Source organism: Pleuronectes platessa, chromosome 12 (assembly GCF_947347685.1).
Source record: "Pleuronectes platessa chromosome 12, fPlePla1.1, whole genome shotgun sequence".
In the NCBI taxonomy this organism is placed as follows: Eukaryota; Metazoa; Chordata; class Actinopteri; order Pleuronectiformes; family Pleuronectidae; genus Pleuronectes; species Pleuronectes platessa.
The window spans coordinates 1,793,531-1,812,902 of record NC_070637.1 but is presented as its reverse complement, the minus strand read 5'-3'; the positions used below and the strand labels follow the sequence as shown (position 1 = coordinate 1,812,902).

The 19,372-nt window shown below is 42.9% G+C and overlaps 1 protein-coding gene across 1 annotated transcript in view; it reads right to left on the bottom strand.

Moving 5' to 3' along the window:
• LOC128453481 (heterogeneous nuclear ribonucleoprotein L-like) overlaps positions 1-19,372 on the bottom strand; it is a 52,661-nt gene that overhangs the window by 12,566 nt on the left and 20,723 nt on the right. The window contains exons 2-7 of the mRNA XM_053436404.1: positions 18,886-19,004; positions 17,712-17,821; positions 16,243-16,370; positions 14,756-14,850; positions 14,572-14,668; positions 9,772-9,844 (exon numbers count right to left, since the gene is read on the bottom strand). Of these exons, the coding sequence (XP_053292379.1) occupies positions 9,772-9,844; positions 14,572-14,668; positions 14,756-14,850; positions 16,243-16,370; positions 17,712-17,821; positions 18,886-19,004 (622 nt within the window). The remainder of the gene's footprint in view (positions 1-9,771; positions 9,845-14,571; positions 14,669-14,755; positions 14,851-16,242; positions 16,371-17,711; positions 17,822-18,885; positions 19,005-19,372) is intronic.

Here is a 19,372-nt window from a genome sequence, read left to right as displayed (position 1 = left end):
CTTTGACAATAGATGAAAAAGGTAGTCTAAACATGCTTCTCCCAAGCCCAAAACTCCAGCTCCTTCAGGGATCCCAAGACCACCTTGCTAAATGGTAAATTGACTGCATTCATAGTGCTTTTTCCATCCAAAGCTCTGTAAACTGTCTTACTAAGGGTACTTTGACTGGAAGAGCCAAGAATGTAACCACTGACTTTGAAACGAACCTCAGTCACAGCCTCCTCCAATAGAATAATCCCTATGGTTATTCTGACTGAGTCCTGGTACACTGGTTGGACATAAAAACATGGAAAACCTTAAGAGAAGGCCTCTTAATTGGATTCCCAAACCACTTGAAATAAGTCTCATGCATGTGTCTGAGCTCCTCACCCTGTCTCTAATAGAGAAACCAGTGTGGTGTCCTGTCATTTTAGTTTGTTAATTTCAGTCTCCTCAGTGTATTTTCTGTTTCCTGTTTTATTTTGTAGTATCTGTCCCTTGTGTGTGGTTTCTATCTTCACTTCCTTTCGGTGATTGTCTTCCCAGTCCTCATGTGTTTCACCTGGGGTTAATTGTTCCTGCCTTCCCTCTGTGTCTATTTAAGCCTCTGTGTTCCCCAAGCCCTTTGTCGGTTTGTACTCGTTGTTGTGCTACTCGTTTCTACGTGAAGTCTTCTTAGGTTTGTTTGTTTCTTGCTGTCTCGACCAGCTTCCTCGTTCTCCGTGCGCCTTGTCGCCAGAGTCACTTATGTTAGTGTTCCTGTTTTGTTTTTGTCTTGTTTAAACCCCTTTATAATATTAAATACCTTTTTGTTTGTAACCTCTGCATCCTGGGTCCATCTCCTCCACCAAACCGTAACAGAACAAACCGACCAAACTATGGACCCAGCAGAGGTTAATTTATTTTTTGAAAAAGTTTATTATTTTGAGTTTTTGGTGTACGAGCTGGAGGATGGATCCTCAGACCCTGGGGAGACCCTGAGGGAGATCTTGGTGGTGGAGGCCTGGCTTAAAGATCGCCCTTGGGTGAGCCACACCGTGCCATACCTTCCGGAGGTGCAGGAGAGGTTGAGGAAGCTGCGCAGCCATGCAGTCCCATCCTCTAACCCGTTTTACGGAACCCGCCTGGCAAGAGGTGGACCCCGCAGCCTGCAGCAGAGGTCTGCGGTTGGTGGCAGAGGTCGCAGCAGTGCTCCCGCATCTCTAAGGCCAGCTCGCAGGCACCACCCTCCAGCCCCAGCCGTAGTCCTGTACGCTGGAAGCGGAGGGGTCTTTTGGGGACCCCGCAACCTCAAGGGGTTTCCTCTGGCGGGTTGCGGACCTTGGAGAGAGGGGATCCCCAGCAGAAGCCAATCCCTCCAGCAGCATGCTCACAGGGACCAGCCACCTCCAGTCCCGACTGGGTCGCAGTCCCCTGTTCCGCGCCTGAGGCTCTCAGCTGATGTCTCTCATTCTTCGACGTCAGTGGTCCTCACAACGGCGTCTGCTCCAGCACCTGCTCCGGTCCCAGCTCCACGCCGGAGGCTCCCAGCTGATGTCTCTCGTTCACCGACGTCAGTGGTCCTCACAGCGGCGTCTGCTGCAGCACCGGCTCCAGTCCCTGCTCCGCGCCGGAGGCTCCAAGCTGATGTCTCTCGTTCTTCGACGTCAGTGGTCCTCACAGCGGCGTCTGTTCCGGCACCTGCTCCAGCACCTGCTCCAGTCGCTGCTCCGCGCCGGAGGCCCCCAGCTGATGTCTCTCATTCTTCGACGTCAGTGGTCCTCACAGCGGCGTCGGTTCCAGCACCTGCTCCAGCACCTGCTCCGGTCCCAGCTCCGCGCCGGAGGCTCTCGGCTGACGTCCCCTGTCTTTTTGCGTCGGAGATCCTCGCGGTGCCAGCTCCGCACCCAGCTCCAGTCCCAGCGGTGTCTGCTCCAGCGCCTGCTCCAGCACCTGCTCCAGTCGCTGCTCCGCGCCGGAGGCCCCCAGCTGATGTCTCTCATTCTTCGACGTCAGTGGTCCTCACAGCGGCGTCTGTTCCAGCACCTGCTCCAGCACCTGCTCCAGCACCTGCTCCAGTCGCTGCTCCACGCCGGAGGCCCCCAGCTGATGTCTCTCTTTCTTCGACGTCAGTGGTCCTCACAGCGGCGTCGGTTCCAGCACCTGCTCCAGCACCTGCTCCGGTCCCAGCTCCGCGCCGGAGGCTCTCGGCTGACATCCCCTGTCTTTTTGCGTCGGAGATCCTCGCGGTGCCAGCTCCGCACCCAGCTCCAGTCCCAGCGGTGTCTGCTCCAGCGCCTGCTCCAGCACCTGCTCCAGTCGCTGCTCCGCGCCGGAGGCCCCCAGCTGATGTCTCTCATTCTTCGACGTCAGTGGTCCTCACAGCGGCGTCTGTTCCAGCACCTGCTCCAGCACCTGCTCCAGCACCTGCTCCAGTCGCTGCTCCACGCCGGAGGCCCCCAGCTGATGTCTCTCTTTCTTCGACGTCAGTGGTCCTCACAGCGGCGTCTGTTCCAGCACCTGCTCCAGTGCCTGCTCCGCGCCGGAGGCTCTCGGCTGACGTCCCTTGTGTTTCGGCGTCGGAGATCCTCACACCGGCGTTGGCTCCAGTGCCTGCTCCGTTCCCTGCTCCAGTGCCTGCTCCGCGCCGGAGGCTCTCGGCTGACGTCCCTTGTGTTCCGGCGTCGGAGATCCTCACACCGGCGTTGGCTCCAGTGCCTGCGCCGTTCCCTGCTCCAGTGCCTGCTCCGCGCCGGAGGCTCTCGGCTGACGTCCCTTGTGTTTCGGCGTCGGAGATCCTCACACCGGCGTTGGCTCCAGTGCCTGCTCCGTTCCCTGCTCCAGTGCCTGCTCCGCGCCGAAGGCTCTCGGCTGACGTCCCGTGTGTTTCAGCGTCGGAGATCCTCACACCGGCGTTGGCTCCAATCCCTGCTCCGCGCAGGAGGTTCCAACCTGACGTCTCCTGTGTGTCGGCGTCAGAGGTCCTCGCTGCACCTGCTCCTGTCCCCGCTCCTTTCCCTGTCCCGCGCAGGAGGGTCCCGGCAGACGCCACTTTGATTCCAGCGTCTGAGGTCCTTGCGGTGCCAGCTCCGGTTCCTGCCCCACGTCCGGGGCTGAGGTCGGAGCTCTTGCCCTCTGCCCCTGACCGGTCTTCGAGCTGCCCGCCTGAGGAGCAGGAGGAGCTTCCGTGCTTGGCTCCTGACCGGCCTCCAGGTCGTCCAGCGGAGCCCTTGGGCTCTGTCCCTGAGCGGCCACGGCGTCGCCCTCCCGAGCCTCCGAACCCTGTCTCGGAGCGGCCACGGCGTCGCCCTCCCGAGCCTCCGAACTCTGTCTCGGAGCGGCCACCGCGCCGCCCTCCCGAGCCTCCGAACTCTGTCCCCGAGCGGCCACGGCGCCGTCCTCACGAGCCTCTGTGCTCAGCCTCAGAGCGGCCACGGAGCCGTCGGCCGGAGACCCTGGGCACCTCCCGGATTCCCTCCTCCGGTTCCCCCCTCCTCCCACCCGTCTTGGTTATGGACCGTCTGGAATCCGGTCCTTGAGGGGGGGGGGTACTGTGGTGTCCTGTCATTTTAGTTTGTTAATTTCAGTCTCCTCAGTGTATTTTCTGTTTCCTGTTTTATTTTGTAGTATCTGTCCCTTGTGTGTGGTTTCTATCTTCACTTCCTTTCGGTGATTGTCTTCCCAGTCCTCATGTGTTTGACCTGTGGTTAATTGTTCCTGCCTTCCCTCTGTGTCTATTTAAGCCTCTGTGTTCCCCAAGCCCTTTGTCGGTTTGTACTCGTTGTTGTGCTACTCGTTTCTACGTGAAGTCTTCTTAGGTTTGTTTGTTTCTTGCTGTCTCGACCAGCTTCCTCGTTCCTTGTTCTCCGTGCGCCTTGTCGCCAGAGTCACTTATGTTAGTGTTCCTGTTTTGTTTTTGTCTTGTTTAAACCCTTTTATTATATTAAATACCTTTTTGTTTGTAACCTCTGCATCCTGGGTCCATCTCCTCCACCAAACCGTAACAACCAGCCCCACTACAAATTAAACAAATTTCTTGTGCTTGCTTCCACAATGCTAAATAGTAATGGTCTTTATTTATATAGCACTTTCTGTTCTTGAAGACCACTCAAATCACTTTACAGTACAGTTTGCCATTCACCCATTTACACAAACATCAATACAGTGCATCTATGGGACGCTCTTTTTTTTTCTATGAGGGGCAATTCGGGGCTCAGCATCTTGCCCAAGGACACTTTGGCATGCAAATCAGGAAGACTGGGATCAAACTGTCGACCTTCTGGTTAGAGGACGACCGCTGTTCCCCTAATCCACAGCCTTCTGTGAAAACAATGGCATTCGCTGGTCACTACCTAAAGCCCACAATCAAAAGTAAATGTTAGAATGTAAATCAAGTGGTCAAAGTACAGCTTTGTCTTCAGATGAAATCCCTCTTCTGTTGTGACAACCATATCACTGCTGAAGCTGTTTGTTGACACTCTGTTACTCAGCAACTGAGATCCTCTCTAGTCATACAAAGTATCACCAACATGGAGGTCTTAGAAGTCGTGGCATTTCCTACTTGTCAGCAAGCCGCCCCAGTATGATATGATAAAGTCAGAAGAATCACATAATCTGGAAAATAATGATACATTTCAAAAGCCATCATGGACTTTCTACAGCGCCTGCTGCATCTCAGGAGTCTGTTCGTGAAATTGAACATGAAACAGTCTTGGTAGAATCCTGTGGGCACTGCAAATGCATTTCTCAAGTAAAATCTGCTTGAATGCATTAACCCTCATCCATTAAAAAAATTATCCAAGTTTAAGGGACTAAGAATTGGCTGTGAAGAATGAGGCTGTATGAATGGTCTGAACGATTTTCATTATCTAAACAATTCTCTGTATTGTCTGTGGTTTATTGGGGTCGTTTAGTTATGCATTTTGAAAGACATTCTTTTGAATATTTTAACAACAATTGACATTGTTAGTTTTAGTATCTCACATTAGTGTTAACTCAAGAAAAAGATGGGACTTTTATATAATTTGTCATTTCGGTCGCAGTGCTACAAACTATCATTCAAAGATTAGAAGGCAGAAGGCACAAGCTTGTTCTCCAGGATTGTGTGGTAAGAAAGTCATTTCTATAATCCACACGTGTGGACAATTCTTCTACACAGAGCTAAAATTTCACGTTTTATCGTTGTGATGAAGGTGGGCAAATAAGAAATAAACAGCTTTAAGGTAGTTTTATTCAGAGGGAGGCAGTTGTAATGATACAGAGGTCACTTAAACAAAGATATGAAAGAGACAGTACCTGTGAGGCATCAAGCTTTCCCCTTTTTCTCCCACAGCACGAAAGAACATCAACCTGCATTACATTATTATCATAATGATACAAATATTACCATCATCACTGTGTTTGTCAAACACACACATTGTCTCATCAAAAAAACAGTGAATGCATTAAATACAGAAGTAAATACTCAAACTATATATTACATTGGAGGCCCATTGAAATGACACTGACTCTTTTCTCTGATAATCTGCTTAGTCACATATGCCACTGAGCTCAGCTACTGATTGCATCAGCCACCAAGACACGATTCTTTATGTGATGTGGCTATTTGATCTTTACACTAAAGAAAATGTCTAAAACACTTGCCCTTTATTTAGGTTGATTAATATGAATAGTCAATATTAGTATTTTTGTGACATGTTCAGTCTCTAATTTACAGCAAGTAGTTTAATTTACAACACAAGTATTGTCATATTTTCCATTGTAATTAGATGTCTATGTTATAGATTACTGCTGTGCATGCTTGAGTTTTAAACTGGGATTTTGTTGATTCTATGGTTCTCATTCATGCTTCATTACCCTACGTGCAACAGATAATTGTTTTCACCCATGTCTGGGTGTGTGTGCATGTGTGTGTGAGCACAACAACTTGAATGGAAAGATTTTCACCTTAGTTTGTTTGAATATTACTTGGGAAAGGTGATGATTAACTTTATGAGCCTACTGGTCGGGGCAGGGGTGTGGGGAACGACAGCACTACAGTAGAGACCTGTATGTACATGTACATTATTACTTTGCACTTGCATTGTACTTTTACAATACTGTCAAACTACTTTTAAGAGATAATTTAGGTCAGAGCCTGTAGGAGAGGTAACAGTGGGTGACTGAGGTTTGATGTACTCACTTCACAACCTGTTTTTTTTACTAAAACTTGTAGTTTTCAGAACCAACCCACACAGACTTAAGTGGCATCACTTGAAGTCATCTATCAGACTTCAGACTTATCAGACACAGCTCCCTTTACAGAGATTTAAGGCTTTACTCTACTGTTTTCACATATACAAGAGCACTTCCCAACACTTGGAAACATGCTTGTTGGAAACCTGATAGAGTCCCTCCTTAAAAGCCAATAAAGTTTGATCCTGGTGTTGTGGTGATTTGTCCCAATCTATGTCCTTGCAATGAGCCCCCATTCAAAACAAACAACATTGTATTATGGATTTATTTAGTGAATATTTCATAAATAACAGAGTTTTGGACCAATCCTCAATGCCACTTGGGGAAAGGTAATCTCACTTTGTGAATTTAATTAATTAAGAATAAACAGACCCCAACATTAATCTTAGCACAAAAATACCATTTTGAATAGTTCCCTGTACACAGTGCCATGTATAGATAACATAGAATGTCACTACTGAAATTAAAGTAGGACTGTTGTTTGGCCTTGTTTTTTATGAAGTCACTGATTCAATCTTTTGTATTAAAAATCAACCATTCAACATTATCAGGACTGGTTTATAAAAGCCACATCCATGCACACCTCTAAATATACAGGGACTGCAAACAGGTGATTCAGATCAGTGGGCTTCAAGATAAACAGTTTTTCACCATATTGCAGTATTTACATAGGGTATAAAGAAAGATATGGTAATTTAAATGATCAGTAACATTACATTAAATTAAAGCAAATTAGTCTGTCTTTTACTCATTCAAACACACACACACACATGCATGCACACATACAATCACACTATTCTATACATTTATTCAGTCTACATACAGTATTGTTTATATTATTGTTTTCAGCAGTACTTTACCATAGTCGATCTTTAACGATCTTAAAGGATAATTTTAATATTTTAAATTTTGGTGTATTTCTACTATATGTAGCTGTTGTGGCTCCATGGGTCATGTCAATCTAAGACCGAAAGTCTGACTAGAGCTGGAAAGGCCATTAAGATTTCTTAGAGGGATCTACATCCAGGTTTATTTTGTGTGCTTATCAACACTGTCATCTTGGAGACTTTTTTTTTCACCTCACTAAAACCGACTAAAGAAAAGAATGAGGCTGCCTGTACAAATACTCAGCTCACCTAGAGAGAATCAATTGGACCACATAAATTCCTAATTGGGGAGTTATCATATGTGAGGTCCACCTGCAATAAACCATAGCATCTGGTTATCTTCCTGAAACCACTATTCTATTAAATTACAATGGAGCTGAGACTATGTGTGCAGGATAATTAACCAAACATAAACAGAATGTGACAACTGAGAACAGTGTTGTAAAGGGTGATTATGTCAGCCAGCAAGGTGACCCGAATGTAGATGCCAATAAGTTAGCATCATGGCCGTTGCTACCAGATATATTCTGTATTTACTTCCAGTCTGACTCAGAGACAAATGTTAGAATTAAATCATTTTAGAATCATGTTTATTTAGAAGGCTGTGAGAGGCTCACCCTGATTACCCCAATATTTTGCACCAACCCCTGTTGTTTTACTTTGATCCTTTAAATCAGGGGTTTTCAACCAGGGGTCCGCGGCCCCCTGGTGGTCCGCGACGGCATTGCAGGGGGTCCGCGAAATTAACTTTGATATTTCAAAACATTTCCAGATTACTCTTGAATATCGTGAAAAATATCTAAAATAAGAAAAATATGTCTAAAATAATATAAAGGTGATGAGGGGAACCTTGAAACCGGCTTGGGGCTAGAAACTGCCAGTTGTTTTCCCCTGTGCATGCGTGTTAAAGGGAGATGTAGAAGAGTAGTTGACCTAGGTAGAAAAACTCTCAGGAGGTGTTGGAGATGTAGTTTGTGTGATGGGATTTTTATTTTCCCAAAAAGAAGGCCCAAAAGGGGAGAATTAATAATGAAAATATTAAATAAAACAAAAGAGTGAAAAACAAATACTTAGTAATGAGAAAAATAAATTGGCATAATAGCCAAAACAATAAAGTTATAATAGAGTTATAACACATACGTCTATCCAGTAGCAGTTCTCCCAACAGAATAAATAGACAAGCTTAAATCGGGCCTAAGCACGCCCCTACAACTGGCACAAACCATGATTGTTATTGATCACCGTTACTTTAACGTTCTCTCAACATTTCAGCTACATGTCTGTACATTTAAGTCATAAACGTAATATATTGATGTACATATGGTTCTGAGATGCAGTACAACTACAAACTGCATTTTAATTTTGTTTTCAATTCTTTAGCACTGAAAATCAACCATTTTGGTTGTTTTTTACACCGATTTTTCTAGATTTGTTAAGTAGATATATCTAGATTTGTTTGAGGTTTTTAAATAAAACCAACATGGAAAACCAAATGTTAAAACTTCCTTCTATCCAGATGCACGAACGCACACACACACACACACACACACACACACACACAGACACGTAGGCACGCGCGCGTAGGCACATCAGTGGGCCGCGGATTACTTCCTAGTCAGAATGGTGGTCCCCCGGACAAAACCAGTTGAAAACCCCTGCTTTAAATGTACATCTTCAATAATGTATCAATGTTGATTATTAATATTATTATATTGTAATGATACAATTATTTTCATGTTTTGTGCCACTGAAAGTCTAATGCCCTAAATGGAGTAAACTGACAGATAGCAAAGATTAAGATGGACTTCCATCCTGTAGATTCAAATAACAACATGTATGTCGGGTCCACACTGTGAAGTGTAACTAATGAAAAAGAGCAGTTTAGAGTACATCTTCATTAATGTATGGAAGACCGCCATCAAAGAACCATTGAGAGTAAAATCTAGAATCTAGAGGCCTTGAAGGGTTTATCACAATGTGTGAACCAAACATCAGGTCATGCAAGACTACTTCTTCAGCCAGGAGAGGATTTTAAAAACAGGGTAGAATAGATAGATAGAAGGAAGTAATACTGGAGTCCAGCATACAGAGGTGGGGCTGATGTCTCCTGGGCATGTTGAAGCAGCAGCTGCATGGTGGTCTGCAGGAGTGAAATCCATCTCTTTTTCTCCCTCCCTCTCTCTTTTTTCTTGGTTGCAGAGGGTGAAGATGAAAGAAAGATGCTGTGCATGGTCAGCCTGACGTCCATCCCTCTCTCATTTTTTCTCTCTCCCTCAATGATTCTCTCTCTTTCCCCCATGGTAAGCGCAGATGCAGGCTTGTGAGAGGCCGGTATGAGAGTGTGAAGATTGGAGATGAACAGACAGTAGGCAGACGAGTCTTGGTGTGATGGAAGTCTAGGGTCCAGTCTGTTATGACTACTGTTAATCCGGGTAAAAGACTGACCCGTAATGACTGAAGATCTGGACACAGTTTCCCTAATGTCTATTGAAAATATGATCATTTTACTGGTGTAATATGAATCAAGAAAGGCTACAGAGCAGTGTAATGTGCCACCAGTGAGCCCTACCTTCAACATCATAGGATGATTTGTATTGTAAAAAAGTTGGATTACCCTCAACAATCCAGTGTAGTTAAGTGGACAAATGAGAGAGATCAAAAGAGAGAGACAGGGAGACGGCACGTATCTTACCTCGTCTGACCAAATACGGTTTAGTGTAGTCCCAGCTCTCATTGTCGTTCTTAATCACATTCAGACGTGTTGGCTGTTGACACAAAGATAAACAATTGTTTAGGATCCAGTTCAATGTATCAGATATACACGAGATGCACTCATGCTCCACTTGTATCCACTGCACACATAAGTAATATCATCTCTGCCACACTGTATTGTTAAGTACTATTTTATGCAGATATACTAAAATCAAATCCTCCTGCATCATCCCAATCCCCAAAAACCAAGGACCACAGGACTTAATGACTACAGACCTACGCACTGACTTCTGTGGGAAGGAAGTCTTTTGAAGGCCTTGTTCTGTCCCACCTCAAGGACATCACCAACCTCCTCCTAGACTCTCTACAGTTCACATACAGAGCCAACTTATCTGTAGACGATGCGATAACATGGCTCTCCAATTCATCCTCTGGCACCTGGACTCCCCAGGAACTTAGGCTAGGATCCTGTTTCTGCTCTTCAGCTCTGCATTCAACAATATCATATCTGCTCTGCTTCATTACAAGCTCTCACAGCTTAGCATGCCTGACTCTATCTGCAGGTGGATCAGACTTCCTGATAGGAGCCAGCATGTGAAACTGAAGAAACATCTCTCACAACCCATCATTAGCACTGGATCCGCCCAAGTAAAGTGAGCACAGGTCAGCAGGATAGTTTAGGGATCACAACCAGACAGACTCTGAAACGTCACGGCACAAACTTTTTGTCGCCACTGTTTGACATATCCCGCATAATTCACAGCCTCTCCTCTGTCATCCCTGCTTCACTGTCTGTTTCTCCCAGAGTAAGTGAGTGGGGGCGGGGCCTTTGTGTGTGAGTGTAAACTCTGCAGAGGACAGATGACAGAGGTGAAACGCCTTGTTAAAATATATGTAGACACACCAGCTAAATTTTAGGCACACCCGTTCGACAAAGGAAACATTTTAGTCGCACTCCACAGATTTGGAAAATTGTCTCACTCTGGACCATATAGAATAAATATCTCTGCCAGAAGGATCTCTCACTTTCTTGGATAAAAAGCAATGTTTTGGTGAAACAAGCCAGGGTTTAGAGTCGACCCTCCCTCAAGCATCTGGTATTGAGAATTATACTGCTTAAAACATCATCGGTCTTCAGAAAAACTGCACTCATTCACCCGGAAAAGTATATTGAGCAGCATATATTAAACAAGCCCGGGTTTAATAAGAATATCTTCTCAAAAACTATTTTTACCCTGCATGCCTACATAGGGAGAGTATTGTTGTCACCCTTGTTACAGCCGTGGTTCGCATTCTCGCTCCGTCATGTAATTAGCCTTTGTTGTTTGCTCTAAATTATGCTGAGCAGGAAGAGGGGACCTTGCGCGTGTCATGGTCGGTTCCCTGGCTGCTCCTCCCTCCTCAGGAATGTGTGAATTCATGTTCTGATTGGTCTTGGGCGTGGTTTCTACTCTGCAGGTTCCTAGCACCTAGGTTCCTAGGTACCTGCATCTGAGCCTCATTAATCACTTGAAGCAGTCCAAGAAATGGCCTATCCAAAATAAGCGGTAAGTAGCTTGATTTCATTTCTATAGAATACAGCAAGTAAAAGCTTTTCTTCAATTTCTACCGGATTGATCTCAGTATAAAAATGCACAATGAGGTTTGTAAACATGTCATTTACTAAATGAAACTAAGTAGAATACCAAAAAGTACAATACAAATTTACCTTAAGAAAATTTACTTTACTTGCTATTAAATTTAAAATGCTCATTTCATGCAGTGTTTTTGCTGAGTGTGTCTGTTGATTATACAGTGCCTTGCATAAGTATTCACCCCCCTTGGACTTTTTCCCATTATGTACTGTTACTAACTGGAATTCAAATAAACTTAAATAAACTTTTTCCCGTTTGATCAACAAAACATGCATAGTACTTTGGAGGTGCAAAATAAATTTTATTGTGACACAAACAATAATGAGAACAAAAAAGTTGACATCTGTTGGGTGCATAAGTATTCACCCCCCTGTGTCAATACTTAGTAGAACCCCCTTTCGCTGCAAGTACAGCTGCAAGTCTTTTGGGGTATGTCTCTACCAGCTTTGCACATCTAGAGATGGAAAGGTTTGTCCATTCTTCTTGGCAAAAAAGATGAAGCTCAGTCAGATTGGATGGAGACCGTCTGTGAACCGCAATCTTCAAGTCTTGCCATAGATTCTCTATTGGATTGAGGTCTGGGCTTTGACTGGGCCATTTTAAGACATTAACATTCTTTAATCCAAACCATTCCTTTGTAGCTCTGGCTGTATGTTTAGGGTCATTGTCCTGCTGGAAGATGAACCTCCGCCCCAGTCTCAAGTCTTTTGCAGACTGCATCAGATTTTTGCTGAAGAGAAGCATCCCCATAGCATGATGCTACCACCACCATGTTTCACTGTTGGGATGGTGTGCTCAGGGTGATGGGCAGTGTTGGGTTTTCGCCACACATAGCGTTTTGCATTGAGGCCAAAAAGTTCAATTTTGGTCTCATCTGACCAGAGCACCTTCTTCCATATGTTTGCTGTGTCTCCCACATGGCTTCTGGCAAACTCCAAACGGGATTTTTTATGGATCCCTTTCAACAATGGCTTTCTTCTTGCCACTCTTCCATAAAGGCCAGATTTGTGGAGTAGACGACTAATAGTTGTCCTGTGGACAGATCTCTGCAACTCCTCCAGAGTAACCATGGGCCTCCTGGTTGCTTCTCTGATAAATTTTCTCCTTGTCCGACTCTTCAGTTTGGGTGGACGGCCTCCTCTTGGTAGGTTTGCGGTTGTGCCATATTCTTTCCATTTTGTTATGATGGATTTTATGGTGCTCAGAGAGATGTTCAAAGCTCTGGATATTTTTTTATAACCTAACCCTGCTTCATATTTCTCCACAACTTTATCCCTGACCTGTTTGGTGAGCTCCTTGGTCTTCCCAACAAACTCTGAGTCCGTCACAGAACAGGTGTATTTATACTGAGATTAAATTGCAGACAGGTGGACCCTATTTACTAATTATGTGACTTGCAAATGTGACTTGTGAATGCAATTGGTCGCACCAGATCTTTGTTAGGGGTTTCACAGTAAAGGGGGTGAATACATATGCACTCAACACTTTTCAGATTTTTATTTGTAAATAATTGTGAAATCCATGTAATATTTCCCCCCACTTCCAAATGATGCACTATTTTGTGTTGGTCCATTACATAAACTCACGATGAAATAAATTTTAATCTGTGGTTATACCATGACAAAATGTAGAAAAGTCCAAAGGGGGTGAATACTTATGCAAGGCACTGTATATGGCTTCAGCAGCTGATAAAGGTTATGATTCCCTCCGATGAGAATCTATGTCTCTTATTAACATACTCATCCATGTAGGCAAAAGGATTTTGTTAATCACTGATGACAATGTCAAGAATAAAGAGAGCAAGCGGAGTAAGGAGGAGCTGAATGAGTAAATTAATACACAAAGCTATGTAGAAAGATTTGACCAATTTAAGAAAATAATGTCAGTCATTTTGTGGTGGTTCATATCAACATTTTGTATTGTTTATGGCACTGAGTCCTCTTTCACACTCGGCTGTTGGGTGTACAGACAGCTGTCTGCACTTTGAACAAATTCTCTCCTTCGACACCATTTCTGATTTGTATGTTGTTTCTGTTATGTTGCAGCGATTTACTCAGATTTGTATTATGTATTGTATATGGGACAACCCCCCAGTCACTCCGGCAAATCGCACCTTGTCTATTAGCATTTTATACCAAAAGGCCATTTCTACATTCCTGTGAAAAAACATTTCATTTTGTTATTAGGCCTTACCTTGATTACTCTAATGTAACACTCAAAGACGTTACTAAGAACCTACAATTAATTTATTTGTCCGTCTTCTTGGAGAAAACCTTGCAACTGCAGTACATTTCGGTAAATTTTCGAAAACTTTCCGGAAACTTTCCATGGGAATATTGAGCTTGGCAATTTGGGGAATTAAAAAAAAAAATATATTCTCAAATTAAACGCTGCGCAATAAAAACGTTATTCAAAACTCTAATCTGAAGATGTATGGAATGCAGCACACGCTGCACGTTGAATTTCAACCCTGCACTGTGCATTTCTCCATCACATGTACAGATAATTCCCAGCATCCTGCACACTACAGCAGGGCTATTGAGGCCTGCTGGAGTGTGCAGGAATAGTCAGGTAAGTTTCGATGATATAACTGGGGAAAATATATTAACATGCTGATTGAGGATTGTTCATCTGTCCATTTAGCCTTTTTCTATTCATTTATCCATCAATTGTAAACATTTTTAAAGACGATTCCTATTGTTTGGCCAACTATTTATATCTCTGGCATTGCATTAGTGTTTTTTTTACAAGCTTTTTTTCTCATCTTATTCTATAGAACACTTCCACGTGCACTATCTCATGTTTGGAGACATTTCACCCCAGCCAATGTAGAAGGAAAGGCTGTGTGCATTTGCAAATACTGTGCAAAGACCTATGTTGAGAATGACACAAAGATCCAGAAGCATATAGTCAAGTTCCCAAAGTTTCCTCAGGGCTCAAATCAGCCTATGACAACAAAATGTCTATATTTATGTCTGTATATGAATAGGTAAATACAGTTAGTATAAATTACCCACACAATTTCCAGTTTTTTTCCGTTAATTCCCGTTAATTCCCATATATTCCCATGGAAAGTTTTCCACTTTGAATATTCCCGAAATTTTGCAACCCTATTTATGACTATTAATTTGTTTTGCATTTCTTACCCTTGCATATTCAATCTTGAGTGTACAGCAACCAGCGTAGATGTCAGCTCCATTCAGTGCAGCTTTGGCCTTCTGAGCACACTGAACTGACTCAAACCTGGCAGAGTAGCATTAAGGAGAGGAAACGACACATTCCAACACACAAATCTACACAGAATGTAAAGACACGCATTCGCACTTTCACCAAGGATATTCCACCATGGCCTGGATTCCGTTCCGTTTGAAGATAACGATCCTCAGCACACTGCCAATGGGATTACACACAGTGTACAGAACATCCTGAACCAAAATGGAAAAAAAGAACAAAATTGAATACTCTCCACAATCTGAAAGTTTCCAAAGTTGCACTGCGTCTTAACATGCATGATGGAAAGGTAGCATCTGCCAAGGCTATCAACCTATTTCGCCATGTTAAGAAAGTGAGAACATTTTCCTGGATATCCTTTTCACCCGGATCTACATTAAGTGGGCTCTTCCTTGGGTCATGCCTCACCCCTCCACAAAATTTTAATGAAATCGTTTCAGCATTTTTGCATAATCCTGCAAACAGAAAACACTGAGGAATACATAACCTCGTAACAAGCTCCTTGACTATAAGTCAATTGGGATATTTCACACGCTGCAGCATGACACTTATGTGGAAAACGTGGGTAATGAAGTTCAGGGTCTAGAAAGGACTTATATTTATTTATGTGTTGATAAATTACTTGTCAAGAAATGTATTAATGTTCGTTTATTGACCAAATTGCTATATTAAATTAGCTTTTTGTCTTATTTTACTGGGTCAAGGCCAAAACATTTTAAGGAAAAAGCCTAATGGAGAGGACAATAGGAGAAGAAAATAGTTTAAGAAATTCTATAGCTAACATGAAAAGTTAAAGCAGGAAGGAAATCCAAATGTAAAGGAAGGCAAATTCTCCTGTACCTCTTGACTGATTTATGATGTTTTTGTTAACCTCTTATTGATTTAATTTATTAGATGATGCTTAATATTTCATCGGAATTTCTTTTTATAATTCCACTTTATATTTTCCATTAAAATATCAAATGATACGGTCTAGTCTATCTATTCATAATTTTAATTCTAAGCAATTAATACATTTTGTATTGTACAATAGATTTCTATTTATGTGTACCCTTGTGGTTAAAATACAATAATACATCCTTTAGATGCTGTGGTTGCATTATTAATGACGTATCCTGGGGTCCTTGAGTGTTTCAGGTTTTCTCAAATATCAGACATCCTTTCGCAGGCAACCCAGCAATGGGTGATCAGACCCGAGCTTGAATCCCAGCAGCAGTTAACCCCCAGGGCCTCCCTCTTCAGTCAGATCTACCAGGTGGCTCTTTCTGCAGGATCCATAATTGATCTGTTGGTTCTTCTCTACACCACAATCCTGAGACTAGTCATGACTTTACAGAGACTGGCTTGAAAAGCCCCGCCATCCCACATTGGCTCACAGCTGGATTTCCAGCCTCCTGAATTACACAGAGGACTTGAGAATGTCCCTTTTCCTTTTGTATTTATTGTAAAAGTTACATTGTTATTATTATGATGCAGGGTATCCTCAATTGTTCTTGTAGGGGTTAAGATTGCGCTGTAGAACCGCTATCACCAAAAATGTCTAAATATCTAATAACGTAATATGAGAGAAAAAAGTGTGTGTTTACCGTGGTTATGGGGTAGAGGGGATTCTGTATGGACAACAGGAGGACCTTGTTGCCACTGTTGGGGTTGTCAGCATTGGTCGGCCTGGTGATTCTCTTGGATGTGGAGTAATTAAAGTATGCTTGTTGGCCTGATGAACATATGAACATATACAGGAAGCTACATATTAGCACATGTACAGTAACTAATCAGTCTTGTCAGCAAGTTTGTATTTATTTAAGTATATTGTAAACTTTTGTTAACAGTTCATATATTATTCAATTGTTTTAAGTTAAAAAGTGCTTTGTATTTATTTATATTTATAATCTACTTTAAACAGTTCATATATTTGGCATTAAAAAAAGCCTTTCTTAAATGTCGTCAAGTGTCGTTTTGTGCACCTTTTTTTTAAAGTATCGGTTCAGGCACCGCTTAGGCACCTGTATTATTTTAAAAGTATCGGTTAATTACCGGTATCGGATAAAAAACAAACGATACTCATCCCTAGTCCACATGCACTTTTGCAATTTCAACAGTGAATCAGGATTACCACACTACGGTTGTATGCCTCCGCCAACAAGAGCAGTTTCTATTTTTAATAAAAAGGTCACTGTCACCTTAACCATTGACAACTTAAGGCCGATTTATAGTACTGCAGTTGCATCGACAGACTCGTTTTGGTTTATAGTTTCCAAGGGTTGCGCATGTTGCAAAGCAATTCCCCGCCAGAACACTAGGCGGAGTAACGTGTTTCGTCGAAGACGACCTTAGAAACCCCTTCTTTCTTTCTTCGTCGACTGTTTATTTACATCGTCACTGCGGCTCCTCAGAGCCTTTTTCTGGCGGACAAATCCGCCAGTCAGTGACGGGTTATACAAGTGGTCATACTTTCGGATCTCTTCTGCCAAACGCTCTTTTATATGGTCCATATTCGTTCTTCTAAATCTTCCGTGGTTTCTGCCGGTATTATGGGGGCATGAAACCGGAAATGCAACTCCGGAAAGGATGTAGTTAGCAGACCAATCACAGCCTTGCGGCTGCGCAAGGCTCGCGTAGCTTTGTCGTATAGTGAGAAAAATTGGCGGACGCACGCAAGCCGAAAGAGGGGGTACGCAAGCACGCAAGAGGCACGTTATCTTGCGTGCTTGCGTGCCTGCGTAAAAACCGACTATAAATCGGCCTTAAAGCACAGTATCATGATGTCATTGTAACCTTGACCGTTTGACCTGTGACTTCCAGGCACCAAAATCAAATCAGTTGATCTTTGAGTTCAAATGAAAGTTTGTAACAAATTTGAGGACATTGCCTAATGCTGTTCTTAAGATATCATGTTCAAGAAAAACACAAGCATATTTTGTCAGGCCAACGTGACCTTTGATCTTTGGGCTACCAAGAGGAAATCCAAGCTCAAGTGAAGGTTTGTGCCAAATGTGAATAAATTCTCTCAAGTCGTTTCAAAGAGATTGTATTCACAAATGAATGAGAATCAAACCTGCGATGTATACAGGCTCCTTGGCTCCACACGACACACAGCGATCAGCACTCTCCAATGCAGAGAACTCCACCAGGGCCTGACGCTTGAATGGCATCATCATCACATAACTGAGAACACACACAAACATGGATAACAGGATATACACATATTGTTCATTCAAATCTTTTCCACCTAATGGAATTTCACTAAACTCCACCTCTGCTAGACATACTGCAGCTCTTCAACTCTTCAACGGGCCTTTAAAATTGTTCGGTCTTGACCTCACTATGTGCTTCGAGATTAAGTATGATGTGATTTGGCACTATAAAATAAAATCTCCAATCAGTGGATCGATTTTTAATCCTAAGTACTCAATTCTTCTCAGATCTTGATAGCTATTATTCATTATTATGCTGCTCTAAACATTGAACCAAGAGAATTAGCCTCACAGACCACAGTAAGGTAATAAAAGAGAATAATGAAAGATGAAATAATGTGAGTGAACAGGCCTTTAAAGAACCTCTGTGTGTATGCATGTATGTGTTTGTATGTGTGTCTTTCCCTGTATGCTTTTCTCTGAAGCTCCATTCAGGAGAGTGAGAGGTTAATAAATACTGCAGGGAGTGTTAATAATGGCGAAGGAGTAATTTCGAGTTAAAACTATCACTGTGTTTTCTTTTTTTTACTTGGTGCGTCTATATACATTTGCGCCTGTTCATATGTTTCTCTTAAAAAAGTTTATATATTTCCGCATTCTTTGTTAGAATATTGAAAAAAAAGCTAAACCAATATATTTTAGCTGATGACTAACTCAGCTGTAACCCAGGTAAGGAGAACTAGCTACTCCAAAACTGTCCTATTTAGGGCTGTACAATATCTCATATCCCCAAAATAAATAATTTCATATCCAGACAACAATGTTTATCATTAGTCATCACTCATAATTTTTGTCGACAGCATCATGTTGAAAAATATTCCAGTGAAGTGTTATCAGTGTCACTGATTAGCAATAAAAAATAACAAGAACAGATATTTTTACCACAGGGGTCCTCATCTAATCTACGCTAGGGATCATGTACTGTAGGTTCCAGACATCCACAATTAAAAGACAGGATACATTGTTTGAGATGGGATGAACATATACAACTTTCTCTCTTGCTCACTCACACACAAATGCTGGTTGTTGTCTTACCATATGGCTCCAAACTTCTCAAGGGCATCAATCAGATCTGCTTCCACAACAGCCTCGCAGAGACCTCTGACATGGACCACAGGACTGGGAGATATACGATGTGAGTCCTCACTATTATTCTGCAACACACAGTTAACTAACGTTACACAAATTATACATCAGGCTGATCTGCAGCTTGCAGCATCTACACAGATGTCTCTGACATAGAGTACCTGGAACAGTGGTACAGTCCTAGTTAGGATGATATTGAATTTTGGGGTCACCATTATTGTCAGAGGAAATATCACGGTATCCCTTTTTTCTCCATTATCAATAGAATAGCAGGAAAAAGGTTACAGGTTATAGGTATTGATTACCTATGCTAGATGAGTTTCCGCTTCAGCTGGTTTTTCAGGTGAGTTCATGCTTTGACTGTGCGCAGTCACCTTCCTTATGACACATCGTCCGGGCCCTATATTGAACGTATCACATTTATAAATCAAACCAA